The following is a 14,993-nucleotide window of genomic DNA, read 5'->3' on the forward strand; positions in this document are numbered from 1 at the left end:
CGAGTCCATCTAGCCATGTCCGTCTGTCAGTCTGTCCGTCTGTCCGTTTCTATGCGAACTAGTCCCTCAGTTTTAAAGCTATCGCGATGAAACTTTCCCAAAAGTCTTCTTTCTATTGCAGGTAGTACATATGTCGGAACTAGCCGGATCGGACCACTATATCTTATGGCTTCCATAGGAATAATCAAAAAAATAATACAAAAACTATTGTACCTTTGAAGAAAGTAGGCGTTTTGATTTTTGATAATGTAAAAACAACATGTTAAGTAGGCATACCTGCAAGGGTATATAAACTTCGGCTGGCCGAAGTTAACTTCCTTTCTTGTTTTCATTTGATTTTTTCATAAGGAAAAACAAGTGATTTAATATATAATAAATATATATAAAATAATTTCGAATCACATAAATAATTTGCTTAGTAATTTTATTACTCCCACTCACTTTTATTCTGTGCTTGTATCACTTGTTTTTTTTTACGAGTGATCAAGTAAAACAAGTCATCCAAGTTAACTCACTTGAACTCACTCACTCTTTTTCCAAAAAATTGACTTGTTTGTCAATTCAAGTGTACACATGCAGGATACATAACGCATCTTGTCGTCTATGAATGTAACAAAATACCGCGCTTCACCTTTAAAAACTGTGATCATACGACACACGTCTGTATGGATCAGTCCCAACACTTTACTCAAACGATTTTCCGCCATCTTTGGGAATTGCTTCACGCATATCTTGCTTTTCGCGCACGTTTCGCAAACAAAGTCAATCGTGCTCCCGGTTACTCAGCGTATACCACACCAATTCTTTTTGAATCATGGATTTTAAACTTTCGAAATTCAAATGTCCGAATCTGTTGTGCCATCTTATTACTTGATTTATTTTGCAAGGGTATTTATACAAATTGACGAAACTGAGTAGTCTACGCAACATTCGACCTTTCGTAGGAAGTTCTAGCCGAGGAGAATAGTAACTAACCAGAAAGGATGCAAGCCTCGGCCAGCTTAAGCTTATATACCCTTGCCGACCATTCCTAATGTTAAATTTCCTATTATTTCTCATTAATAATACCCGTTACTCGTAGAATAAAAGGTTATATTATACTCGTGCAAAAGTGTGTAACAGGGAGAAGGAAGCGTTGTGAACCCATTGTGAACCATTGCCCATGTCTTTGGGACTCGACGCCAAAGTTGAAAATCCATTACACTGGTCGACAAAAAAAAAGCCTAAGAATAAAAGCTACCAGACCTGAAAGGATTTTAGCTGTAGAGAACTACCTCATACTTGGAAACTTTCCATCACGTCGAAGTTTTGAGAAATCCGTGGTCAAAGTTCCAAATTTTCGATTTTTAGGCACTTTTTGCGGCTTAATAGCTAGAAAATCCTTCGTAGCCCAGAGCCAAAATTTATCGGAAAAGGTACTTTGAACCTTTAATTTCAAGATTGCCCAATCACAAAGTTGGGCGTCCTCTACTTCATTAGCTACAATGGATTTTACTGAAGTACTTTTTGTAACTTTTTTTCATCTATAGTAGCCTGATATTTTTAATGTAATGTATGTGTACGGGTCTCAGTTCAACAAGGAAAATATCAGGCTAACTATAGATGAAAAAAAGTGACAAAAATTACTTCTGTAAAATCGATTGTAGCTAAAGAAATAGAGGTCGCCCAGCTTTGTGATTGGACACTCTTGAAGTTAAAGGTTCAAGGTACCAGTTCCTCTAAATTGTGGCTCTGGGCTACGAAATTTTTTTTTACTATTAAGCCGCAAAAAGTGCCTAAAAATCGAAAATTTGGAACTTTGACCACGGATTTCTAAAAACTTCGACGTGTTGGAAAGTTTCCAAGGAAGAGGTAGTAATCTACAGCTATAATTCTTTCAGGTTTTGTAGCGTTTATTCTTGGGCCAAGAAAAAGTCTTGATTTTGTCGACCTGTGTTATTATTATTATTATTATTTCTTTATTTTGCATTGGATTTATTAAACGAATAAAACCGCACTTTTCATTTAATCATATACATACTCCTAAATGTTGTCAAATTTTCCAAAAGTCAAGGCATCCTATGCGAGTAAACATGTATGTTTCTCTCAGTGAACGCATTTACATCTTTCTAGGCAAAAATTGAAAATTTGATTTATTGCACGGTTTTTGGCCCAAGGCGCCACTGTGCGCCTCTGAAAGATATACAAACCTAGTCAAAAGTATTTTCTCAAATTTGAATGTTAACTGTACTCATATTTTGAACTTATAATATAAACATTTTGGTACCTATAAAAAATGTTCTTAACCCATTAAGCACCCTTTGAAAAGTGAGCAAATTAGACAATTTTTTTTAAAAACAAAATTTTCAACAAAAAAAAATTTAAAACAAAAATGTTTTGATGCAAAGTTGTTCCCCAATCAAAATTAATAATAACTGCAAAAAACAAAATTTCAAAATATTTTTCCTTGTATTTTTTATGATTTTTTGAAAATAGCTATTTTAGCCGCTTTTTCTTTCTTTTCATACAAAATTTTACTAAGATGTCTCCATTCAAAAAATCATAAAAAATACAAGGAAAAATATTTTGAAATTTTTTTTTTGCTGTTATTAATAATTTTGATTGGGGAACAACTTTGCATCAAAACATTTTTGTTTTAAGCCCCAGGAAAAAAGTTGAAAATTTGACTTTCGAAAAATTTGCTCACTTTTCAAAGGGGTCTTAATGGGTTAAGACATTTTTGTGTCATTTAAACGGAATTGAAGTGCTCTTTCTATAGGTGCCAAAAGTTTATATTATAAGTTCAAAATATAAGTACAGTTAACATTTGTGAAAATACTTTTAACCACCCCTGTATTCTCAAAAAGCTAATAAAACTTGTCATTTTCTTAAATTAAAGATATTGCAAGTACCAGAGCTGATGAACTATAGGCGTAGTGGTAAATTATGGTTATAAAAGGCTCATTTATAGGACAATAAAATGGTGGCAGGCTTGGACAACCATAAACAGGAAATTCTTTCGTCCTGAGCTATTAATGCGTGTATCGATTTCATCATTTTTTTTTACATTTAAAGATAGAATTAATAAAGATAATTTAAAGTAAACTTTACTTAAAAATGTCACTTGATATAAAATGTTGAATTTACATATATTTACAAATTATCCTGGAAATAATATAACAAAATATAAAAATAACGAAATTTTAATTTTTTGTAATCATTTTATCACGGCTTCTTTACCACGTTAAGAGGTGTGTTTTCTTAATGAACCATACAAATTAATTTGAATGCACTATTTTTCATGGATGACTTACGTTTTCGAGTAACTTGAATTTCGTTTAACTGGTCAGTTCTTTTTTGAGACAGATTAACAAAATGGTTCTGCAGCATTATCCAAAACTGTTGATGCTCACGAATTTGCAGCTCTCCTGTGTGAATAGTTTTTTCTAATTGTTTGATCTGAAAAATACCATTGATAAGAGATAAAAATGGATTAATTTGGTTTTGAATTGCTTGTTAAATATGTATACCCGTTACTCGTAGAGTAAAAGGAAACTTTTCCGACCCTATAAAGTATAGGGGAGTGTAGGGTAATGTGACAAATAGGGTAATGTGACGAACTCGTCGAATCTCATATATGACGTCACGACAAAAATTCCAAATAAATGTAGTCGTCTCCCCTTATCGTGTCGACAATGTATTTACTGTAATATTAATAAGAAGTCCCGTAATTTGTTCGTGAGGTAGTTTTCGCTAAAAATGTGGTGCGCAAACTAGCAAATCTATTCAATTTACTTATGTTTCAGCAGTGCCAGAGCAAAGATGAGTGGAAAATAAAATCAGGCAAATATATGCACGTATACATGAGATCTTTATGAACAGTTTTTGGTACCTCGCGTTTTTTTATTTTGCGCCGTTTGAGAGTGACACCGTTTTTGCTACAAGTCTACCTTGTAGGGTATCGTGACGAACTTTTTGTCGGGTATTGTGACGAACTTTTTTTATTCAAGAATTTTAATTGTTATCATTAATTATTTGTAAAAAAATATAATAATACCAGATAACATATACTGCTGCAGTTTTATTGTTGTTTTTAATAGTGACGTCAGTTTAATTTAATTTTAAAACAAGAGAGAACGCTATAGTCGGGTGCCCCGACTATCAGATACCCGTTACTCAACATTTTTTGATGTACTTTCGATCTTCCTTGTGTGCGTTGTCCGTGCTAGATTCTTTGATTGATTAAGTTTAAATTTACTTAAATTACACGGACCTAGTTGCTCACAAAAAAAACACGTCGCGGTCAAATCGATATGCGCATGGTAAATTTCTTACAAACTATCTCTATTAGAAATAGAGCGAGATACCGCTTAAAGTTACACGAGTGGGAGAGAGAAAGACACATTCGAACATCGAGCTGACCTGTTGTATACATTTCGAGCATATCGAATTGAGATGCCCGCATATCAAGTCAATATCAATCGATACCACATAACATCATCGATCATCGTTTCATATAAAGTTTCTTTAGGTGTAAGGGCGTTATACCCCTTAGTGTTTATCAAACAAAAACACCGCTTAACAAAGTAAAAATAAAGTGACGATCGCTAAAAATATTCTGATATCAAATTGTGTGACGAAAAATGTTTGTACTTTCGACTAAATAAATACACTTTCTAAAATATTCTCATTCGGCTCGCATTATCAAAATATTTAAGCTTTTCGCCTGCAAAGGCACATTCTATTGCACCGTGCCGAATGAGAATATTTTAGAAAGGACATTTATTTAATCGAAAGTAGGCATCGTCACAAAATTTGATGTCAGAAGGTATAAAGTAGTCTCTCAGTTTTTAAGCTATGAAAATTTCCCAAAAGTATTCTTTCTATTGCAGGTAGTCCATATGTCGGTGCGAGCCGGATCGGAGCACTATATCTTAAGGCTCCTATAGGAATAATCAAACAAATATAAACAAATGCATTGTAACTTTGCAGGAAGAAGGCGTTTTGATTTTTGTAAGCTAAAAAAAAATGTTAACTAGGCACGCAGAATCTGGAATCCCTGGAACTGCACCGATGAACGAGTATTAAACTATAGGTATTTACTTTATCATATAGCCATGTCCGTCTGTCCGTTTCTATGCAAACTAGTCTCTCAGTTTTAAAGCTATCGAGATGAAACTTTCTCAAAAGTCTTCTTTCTATTGCAGGTACTACATATGTCGGAGCGAGCCGGATTAAACCACTATATCTTAAGGCTTCCATGGGAATAATCAAACAAATATAAGAAAATTCATTGTGACTTTGTAGAAAGAAGGAGTTTTGATTCTTGACAGCTTAAAAACAACATTTTAAATAGGCACGCAGAATCTGGAATCCCTGGAACTTCACCGATAGAGTAAGCATTAAACTATAGGTATTTACTTCATTTGCAAGGGTATATAAGCTTTGGCTGGCCAAAGCTAGCTTCCTTTCTTGCTGCTTTAAATATTAATCATAATATAGAGTAATGTACACTTTTGCTGTAATACTTGTATGATCTATTGTACAAGCATTTAAATCTCTAAAGATTATAAAATGAAAGACCGATTTTTAAGGGGATACGACCACAGCCCAAACCGTAAGAGCTAGAGCAGCCAAATTTTTGCACAGTATTCCATTGGGGGCTTAGGCCCCCACTAAGGTCCAACATGTCCCCCCAGGGGCCCCAAACAGCTCCAACATCCATATTTCGAGGAAAAACATTAGATGTACTTAAGCTTAACTTCTAAAGTGGTTGGAATTTCGAAATTCTGGTTTTGTTTTGGATTTTAAAAACTTGTGAAGCAAATGCTTAGGTTTTATTTTTAAAAAAAATTTTTATTTGTAGGAGAAGTAAGAGCTCTATTTAATTTCCACCATGGAAGAAGATAAAAAATTACTACAAATCCTGTAAACATAGCCAAAGTGTTTCCAAGTTAAATATTAATGTTAAGATTCGAACTTTTCATCAAATACAAATAAAATTATTCATTTTATATAATAAGTTACTTCGCTACATTTGTATGGGATGTCAATCTTTTCGTGTGTGTACAAATGTTTTCGCTTCATTCAAAACATAAATTTAAAAATAACAAATTCCAATTTACAAACAAGTGTACATTTGTGCGCAAATTAAAATTGCATTGATAACATTGTAACTGATAGAAGGTATAAAAATTCACTACTTTTACTTAGATCGCATTCATTTATTATATACACACAAAAAAATTTGCTTGGTAAAATTGACCAATATAGATAGTTACGTACCTATTCAAATAGTTACGTGTATTTTGTTTTTGCTTTGGGTTTGTGCCTTTGCTAAATGTGTGTATTTTGTTGTTGTGAAATGACTATTTACTTAGTAGAATTGACAATTGTGCTGGTTGGGGCCTGTTTGACAATTATTACAGTTGATTTTACCAAGTTTTTTTTTTGTGTGTACATAGCTCTGCCAGTAGCCTTCGGATTCTCTCTCTTGAAGAATCTTCCAGAAAGGTTGTTTACGCAAAGGTTTTCAAGAAACGCGAAAATAAGATATAAGAAAGTCCTGACAACCTAATTTCCTAATTGCAAACTAACGTTAAGCGAACGAAGTCGCTCCTTACAGTATGGGGTTGAGTTGAAATGAGGAGCGGTACTTTTTTATATGCTTTGACTTCCTTAAAAGCTAAGTATTTTTTCGCCTGCGATTACCCTTACACACAAAAAAAATACTTGGTAAAATCAACTGTAATAATTGTCAAACAGGCCCCAACCAGCAAAATTGTCAATTCTAATAAGTAAATTGTCATTTCACAACAACAAAATACACACAATTAGCAAAGACACAAACCCAAAGCAAAAACAAAATACACGTAACTATTTTAATAGTTACGTAACTATCTTTGTTGGTAAATTTTACTAAGCAAATTTGTTTGTGTGTAAAAGCTGACTAAATACAGCAATTCTTAAACTTTGAGCTTTTTTTCTCAGACGCAACGTCGGGGAATTTTTTGGTGAACACATTTCAAAATTGTTATTCAAAGTGAACATCTAAAGAAGTACATTTTTATACCCTTGCAGAGGGTATTATGATGCAGTAATTGATAACCCGCATTTCGAGTTCGAACAAAATTTGGACTTCGAGTTAAATACAGATGATAAGTAAAATAAAAATATAACACGTACATTTTATTTATATATGGAATTTGGCCGGCTGACTGGGGGGTGGTAAAAATCAAAAACTAATGAAAACCGAAATTTTACAATGGTCTTAATAGTATGTACAAAAAAATTGAAATCCGTATTTTAAAATTACCTTCGCGGTCGGGGGTAGCTCATGTGGGCGTGGTCAAAATTAAAAACTAATGAAAACCGAAATTTTACAATGGACTTAATATAATGTACAAAAAAATGTAATTCCGTATTGTTAAAATTACCTTCGCGGTCGGGGGTGGTTCATGTGGGCGTGGTCAAAATCAAAAACGAATGAAAACCGAAATATTACAATAATCTTAATATAATGTACAAAAAAATTGAAATCCGTATCTTTAAAATTAGAGTTTATGCCAAAAAAAAAAACGCTTTTCATCCCAATGTGCACTGGTTGGGCTTGTACGGAGCCGCGGCCATAAATATTTCCCATTGAGATATCGTTATGAAATTTTCCCCAAAAATCTAAAAAAATATTTTGAATATATACTAAAAACTTGGCTACATCGGAAGACTTTATCCTATAGCTCAAATAGCACCTTAGTATGTCTTGTATGGCGATGGTGCGCAAAAATACTTCCAGTGAAGTTACAGTGCACTATGGGCAAAAAATTCGAAAGTGAGGCATTTTTAAATTTTTTTGTTCTTCAGTATTACATAAATGACCTTCTGTGGTTATTTACAATACTTAAAGGAACCTAAAATCCATTTTCAAAGAATTTTATTTGGCGTTTTTCGCTATTTTTTTCTTAAGAAATTCGAAAGTTTGAAATAGGGTCACACGTTTACAAAAAGGGACGAAAAACTTTGTAGTTTTCACACCTCGATTTCTTTGGTTATTGTAAGCCAACCAAAAAAGTTTAAATATGGATACAAAGAGTGAAGGATTGTTAAATAAATTATAAACACTGAATGTTTATTATATGTGCTTTTTGTCCATTTGTTTGATGAGTTGTCGCTTAGTTTTTAGATGACAAATAAGAAATGTATTTTTGCTTTCTGTGGAGTGTAAGATGTGAGTATAGGAGAGTATAGGCAAGGTAAAAATAGGAAGTTATAAACAAAACAATTGCTAATCGAACCCTATCAATACTTTTTGCACGTTTTTGCACGTTATACGTAAAACCTCCATGTTGTAGTTGCATTCGAGTTCTGTCACTACACATTGCTTAATGTTTGTATCGGCAACAACCGGCAACAAACCGCTGTGATGGAATTTGTTTTGCAAACTATGAACGGAATCGAATTAAGCGATAGTCAGCACACAATAGTCAAAAAAAAATTAAGCAGATTGTTGCCTTTTTTAGTCGTAATTTGCCAAAATGTCATAGAATAATAGACCGATTCAAGGAAGAACATTTCCTGCGGCTTTCGTCGAACATGAAAATTTCATTTTTGGAAAAGGGCTTGCCAAGCGACAAACCTGGTCGCAAATGCCTAACTTCTAATGAGGCAGGACCACGATTAAAGCGTAAGGTGGCATCTCAATTGGCGAAAGAAAAAGAAAATTCGATGCCATTAATTTGGCATGGTGCTTCTTTTTGGCAAAAAATATCAAACAAGAAGATACTTCAGTTTTGTTGCGAAAGGCGTTAAATATGAAATATTTATTAACAAATTCATTTTTTTTATATCCTTGCCTTTAAAAGTAAATATGCGGCGTTGGCGGTTGATGGAGACTTGGTCCAATTCAAAATTTAACAAAAACAGAAATTGTATTACAGTTACCAACACAAACAACATTTTCTTTAAATCCTTGCCTTCAAATGTATATCTGCGGCGTGGGCGTAGGATGAATATGTGGTCCGATTCAAAAAGCAACAAAAACCGAAATTACATCTTAGCCTTAAAAGTATATAACAAAAATTTTAGATTTGTATCTTTAAAACTGGAGTTAATGCCTCAAGGACTGAATATTTGCCCATAGTGCAGTGCTAAAATTTCATTATTTGCATCCAAGATATGTATATTTAAATTACACCAGTTTACAAAAAAAAATCGATGAAATATACCATGAATGAAACCTTTGTTTTCCGGTAAGGTACGTCTTCCTGATTCAGAAAATGGCACTTAAAATTTTTTTTACGGATAAATTTTTTTTTTAAGTGTAAAAAACGTTTTTGACCCTTTTTCAATTTCTAACTTAAGTTGTGGGTAACCGATTTCAACCATAAATGACTCACTCAGCAGCAGACTGCGTCGCAAATTTGACCTTGAAAACAGTAAGACAGCATGAGTATATTAATTGATACAAACAAATTAGCAAATTTTAGCAGCTACCTTCAAACATTGACAAATACACTGATAACAAGCATAAAGGGGGACACTATTGGTCCACTACCAAAATCAGAAAATGGCAATGAGTATGCAGTCACTTTAATATGTGATTTAACTAAGTATTTACACTCAGGGAAAAAATTGTTCTGATTGTGTCTGAAAACGTGTCTTTTTGAGTCTCAAAAATAGCTTTATACTGTTTGGTATCATTATAAGAATTTATGGTATTATTTTAAGAACGGATTTTTAAGACCGCTGTTCTTACTTTAAGAACGAAACGTACTTAAATGTATATTTATTTTTAGTAAAAAAATAATTTTGTTTGAATGCTCCTGTAAGCATTCTGCCATGGAAGGAAATAATAAGGCCATGGCCCAGGGGCCAAGGTGCTGGATTCTGGTATTATTTTGTGTTTGGGGGTACGAGGTTCAATTCCCGCTCACAACACAACTTATTTTTTTTTTGTAATTAGTAAATTAACAACTTAACTTTTTTAATACATTTTTGTTCTTAAAGTTATAAAGGAAATGTTAATTGAAATACATTTGAAAAACTTTTTACTTACTTTGACTTATTTGGGTTTTGAACCGGGGTCCTCTCGCATCAGAGTCAGACGCCTTACCAACTGGGCCATCGCACCGTGTTACGCGCGCGTGCATAAGTTCAACTTAAATCTAAATTTACTGGTCTTAAATCAATACCATTTGGTATTAATATAAGAATGTGGTCTTAAAAAAATAAAAGAACAACACGGTAGTAATGTAAGAAATTCGGTCTTAGATTTTTTCGGTCTTTTTTTTCTGGGTGTAGTTGCCATAACTGTTCCAAATAAAAATGCTAATATTGTCGCTAAAGCAATATTTGAATCTTTTATCCTGAAGTACGGTCCAATGAAGACGTTCATTACCGACATGGGAACAGAATATAAGAATTCAATTATAGACGATTTGTGCAAATATTTAAATATTGAAAATATTACATCCACAGCGCACCACCACCAGACAGTTGGAACAATAGTGTTGGGTCGGGGGTGGCTTGATTGTCGAAGCGATGATGAGTCCCAGGAAAAGCGGATGAATTTCCGCGCAGAAATTGTAACGAAAAACACGGGTAGAAAACTTCGGGGTTTTGCGCGACGTGCGGCTGTTTATTTGGACACTTTTAAATTGGAACTAATTACATGAAGCTTAACTTAGGGGCTGTCCATATATTACGTAATCACGTTTTTGCTGATTTTTGACCCCCTCCCCCCCTTGGTGCTCAAACGTAATATTTCAATAAAAACCCCCCCCCCCCAATGATTACGTAATCCCAAGAATAAAATTTTTTTTGTTTAAATATGTGGATTCAAACAGAGATGCAACCCAATCTTTAATATTGTTTATAAATGGAGTTTGGTATGACACATTCGGTTCGTATACGCTGAAATTATCTCCAACATACTCTTCGTCAAGCCATTCCAGGTCTTCGCATTCTTCGTGTGATTGAACCACTAAACATTCTCTTTCTCTCCGCCCAGCCACTAAAAAAAATTTTTTCTCTGCTTTCCTATCTAAGTTTGCAGATATATTTAAAGAAAACAAGAGAGAACGCTATAGTCGGGTTGGTGTCCCGACTATCTAATACCCGTCACTCAGCTAAAGGTAGTGCGAACGCGGGTTGGTGTCCCGACTAATAATCGTAACTCAGCTAAAGGGAGTGCGAGGGAGATAGATATATGTAGATATTTAGATTGCGTATAACTTTTTAATGAATGGTCCAATTTGAAAAATGTCTTCTACATTTCGATAGGTATAAATATACATAACAAAATTTGCATATATACTTCTCGGAAATCTTTAAATATGTGGGCGCAGGAGCCATTTTAAAATCGTTAGTGGGCGATTGTGGGCGTTAGAGGGGGCGTGGCGCTCGGCTAAAATAAACTTGCGCTGCGTAGGAAGCCAAAGAATATGTGTGGGAAATCTCAACCTTCTAGCTTTTGTAGTTTCTGAGATCTCAGCGTTCATACAGACGGACAGACGGACAGACGGACAGACGGACAGACGGACAGACGGACAGACGGACATGGTTAGATCGACTCGGCTAGTGCCCCTGATCAAGAATATATATACTTTATGGGGTCGGAAACGCTTCCTTCTAGCTGTTACATACTTTTGCACGAATCTAATATACCCTTTTACTCTACGAGTAACGGGTATAAAAAGTTTAAAAAAAAATTCTTTAAATAAAAAAAAACATATAAAATGATTACGTAATCATTGTGGAAGACCCCCCCCCCCTCCCCATGTAATCAAACATAATCATTTCAAGGAACCCCCCCCCCCCCCCTAGGTGATTACGTAATATATGGACAGCCCCTTAGCGGCTCCAGAGCGGAGCGTAGAGTTGCGGGAGAGTTGGAGAGGGAGAGCGAAAGGCAGTGCGAGCGAGCGGAATGTGGACAACTGGAGAAAACTGCCGCTCGACACTGCCTCTCGAAATTAGACGCCCTTTTGGCGTGAACATTCTCCCCCCCTTGCGAGGACCACCGTAGCAAAACATCAGGAGAAGTATTTGCAGGATAGCGGGAGCGATCGTCCAAGTGTAGAAGAGTGTGGTGGTTCTTTCCACACTTCTGGCGGCAATTTCCACTGCGGCACGAGTCCTGGGAATGATCGTGGGCCAAGCAATTCGAACAGTATTTATGCATATGTACTTCCTGGATCCTTTTCTGGGCGCTAAGCCGTAGAAAACGGTGGCATTTCCGTAGCGGATGGATCTTTTGGCAGACTCGGCATTGGTAGGATTTAATACCTCGGGAACGTCTGTCATCCAAGGCGGGATATGGAACCCAATAATCGGAAGAATTATCTGTAGGATAGACCCTAGTAATCGGGTCGGGATCGGACATTCGTTTAATCCCATGAACGTTGGAAACACGCGCTGAGAAAGACGAAATTCTGTGTGGGATTGAGGGTGACACTGGCCCTGGAGGTTTGGATGGAATCGAAGTAATTGTAGAATTGTTGCTTGGATGCAACAGCGTATGATGCCGACTTTGGCAAGTAAAGCAACTGTGAGCGCTAATGCAATCCTGCAATTTATGGCTGCTTGCAAAACAATTGGAACATAACTGCTTATCTTGGATGTAGGCTGAACGATCATTTACCCGCATTTGGAGAAAGCGTGGACATATACGCACGGGGTGTTTTTCTTTTAAACACAGATCGCAGCCTTTGGGTATTGGAAGTACTCTCGTGGTGAAGGACTTTATATTTGGAAGTTCTGCTAATCGAGCTGGGACTTTGGACGGAACTTGGAGTGAACTAGCAGACTGGATGCTATCGACGGCCTCTAGTGTTCGGTGGCGCTCAGTCAAAAAAGAATCTAGCTCTAGCCAAGTGGGAATTTCGGCTTTATTTTGAATGGATTGCTCCCATAATGAGAGTGTGAGCGTGGTAGCTTTGTGGAGCAAATGTAGACTAGAATAGGGTCCCAATTCTCAATTTGAATGCCGGATAGTTCTAAGGCAGTTAAACATCCTTGAATCGTGTGTTGAAGTTCCTTTAAGGCTGCCCCAGACTCTTGTGCCATGGATTGCACATTGAACAATGTTTTTAGGTGGCTGTTCACCTAAATCGCTTGTTTTCGAAACGCTCAGTTAGACTTGTCCAAGCTGAACGGAAGCCATCATTGGTGAGTGGGGACTTGGAAACTATAGAATGAGCTTCGCCACTAGTTTTGGCATTTAAATGGTACAGCTTTTCAACAGGCGTCAGACTCGGATTGTCTATATAGATCGCCGTGAAAAGGTCCCGGAAAGTCGGCCAGCGAAGATAATTGCCTGAGAAAATCTCCGTATCGATCGGAGGAAGCTGACAGCCAAACGAAATGTAGTCTTGGGGAGACGATGCTGGAGGTTGAGATGATTTGGGGGAGCCCTGTTGTATTTGCTCGAGGATCTGAGCAGCAAATCTTTCGTATATGGAATACGTTTCGTTATATTTCGCCTTCAGGATGGATTTGGTGTCTGCGGCGCTGTCACCCGCAGCCACAATGCACTCGGAGCATGTGTCATATACATCATTCACCTTTTGCCATAAGGAACTGACATGCTCGCGACGGATTTTAGATGCGGATAACGTTGGTGTGGGTGCACCCGGAAAGTTTAAAGTGGCTTCAAAATGGCTCAGAGTGTCAGCTGTGACAATAAATTTATTTAGGGCGGATTTTGCTTGAGAAGCCATTACGGACAGGAGTTTAAAATTTATTGCGAAATCGTTTACACGGAAATTATTGTGAATTGGAATTTAGGAACCAATTGAAAGTCCGTCGGGATATACGGTCACACTGTATTGTGTGGAGGAAACTGTATGGCGATTTGAAATAATTTCGAAAATAAGTATTTAAGTGTATGCACAAAATAAATAATTATTAAATTATGCAAAGGGAAAATATGGTCACACTGGTGCACGGATAGGGAAAAAAAAATTAATTGTTTAACAATATTAAAATTCGGATTTATGGTCGTTTTTTTATAATTATTGTAGGCACTTGACCCACTGTGCGATGCCGAATACTTGGAGAGTACGTAGCTGTGTGTATGTATGTATGTGGCTAGCTAACAGCTGGATACTGTAAGTTACCGATTGTGGGAGTTCTGGAGACTTATTGCGAATAGCGGAATAGCTTTGAAATGCAAAATATGTTTGCGGGATTTTATTAAAACAATTAGCTCAAAAATGTATGTAGATGAAGTGGACTGTATTTTGGAATATAAATGTAAAAATATATGCACGCAGCAGGAAACACAGTAAAATCACAAAAGCTGCCAATTTCGGCGGATCACTTTGATTTTGAAATATTCACTGTGGCTGGACTATATATTTTTTACACACGGAAAAATGTAGTTTATTGACCACGAAAACATATAGGGTCTTGGATTTGATTTATAAATGCATAGTAGTATAAGTAAACTTTATTAGAATATTTATGTGAATATATACGCGCAGCTGGAACACAGTAAAAAATGCAGAGTGCAATTTTTGCGGAACAATTTTAGATCGGAAATTTTTACTGTGGCTTGGTTATATTTTTGGATTAAATTATTGAAGCTATTTGTAATATCCATGTAGAGCTAGAAATATTTATCTTCTTGGATGTGCACAATTGTAAATAATTTGGCACTACGGAAATGAAAATATGTATGCGGAATAATTTCGAGTGTACGAAATTTCGAGAAGGGCCGCTCGCAAACAAAAGGAATTAAAATATATATTAAATGCCGTTGCGTCGGATTTTATCGCTTTTCGAATTAGACAATAAATCATACAACAAGTTGAACCAAATGGGGTTCAAGCAACTGGCTGTATGACCGGCAAATAATAACAATTGGAAATGGAACTTAGCTGAAGCGGGTCAAGCCACCGTAGGCGCTGTAGATAATCTTCGGAAAAATCCAGGAGTGGAAGTCCAAAGATCCGGTAGAAGGATCAAATGTTGGGTCGGGGGTGGCTTGATTGTCGAAGTGATGATGAGTCCCAGGA

General features: G+C 36.0%; 1 protein-coding gene across 3 annotated transcripts in view; it reads right to left on the reverse strand.

The window, feature by feature from the left end:
* l(2)41Ab (lethal (2) 41Ab) overlaps nt 1-14,993 on the reverse strand; it is a 344,790-nt gene that overhangs the window by 275,045 nt on the left and 54,752 nt on the right. For 2 of the 3 annotated variants that reach the window (XM_070214114.1, XM_044393648.2), the window contains exon 4: nt 3,294-3,438. The exons of the other annotated variant lie outside the window; for it this stretch is intronic. In XM_070214114.1, coding sequence (XP_070070215.1) covers nt 3,294-3,438 — 145 coding nt within the window. The remainder of the gene's footprint in view (nt 1-3,293; nt 3,439-14,993) is intronic. 3 annotated transcript variants of the gene reach the window in all.

The sequence above is a fragment of the Drosophila takahashii genome, chromosome 2L (genome assembly GCF_030179915.1).
Source record: "Drosophila takahashii strain IR98-3 E-12201 chromosome 2L, DtakHiC1v2, whole genome shotgun sequence".
Lineage (NCBI taxonomy): Eukaryota > Metazoa > Arthropoda > Insecta > Diptera > Drosophilidae > Drosophila > Drosophila takahashii.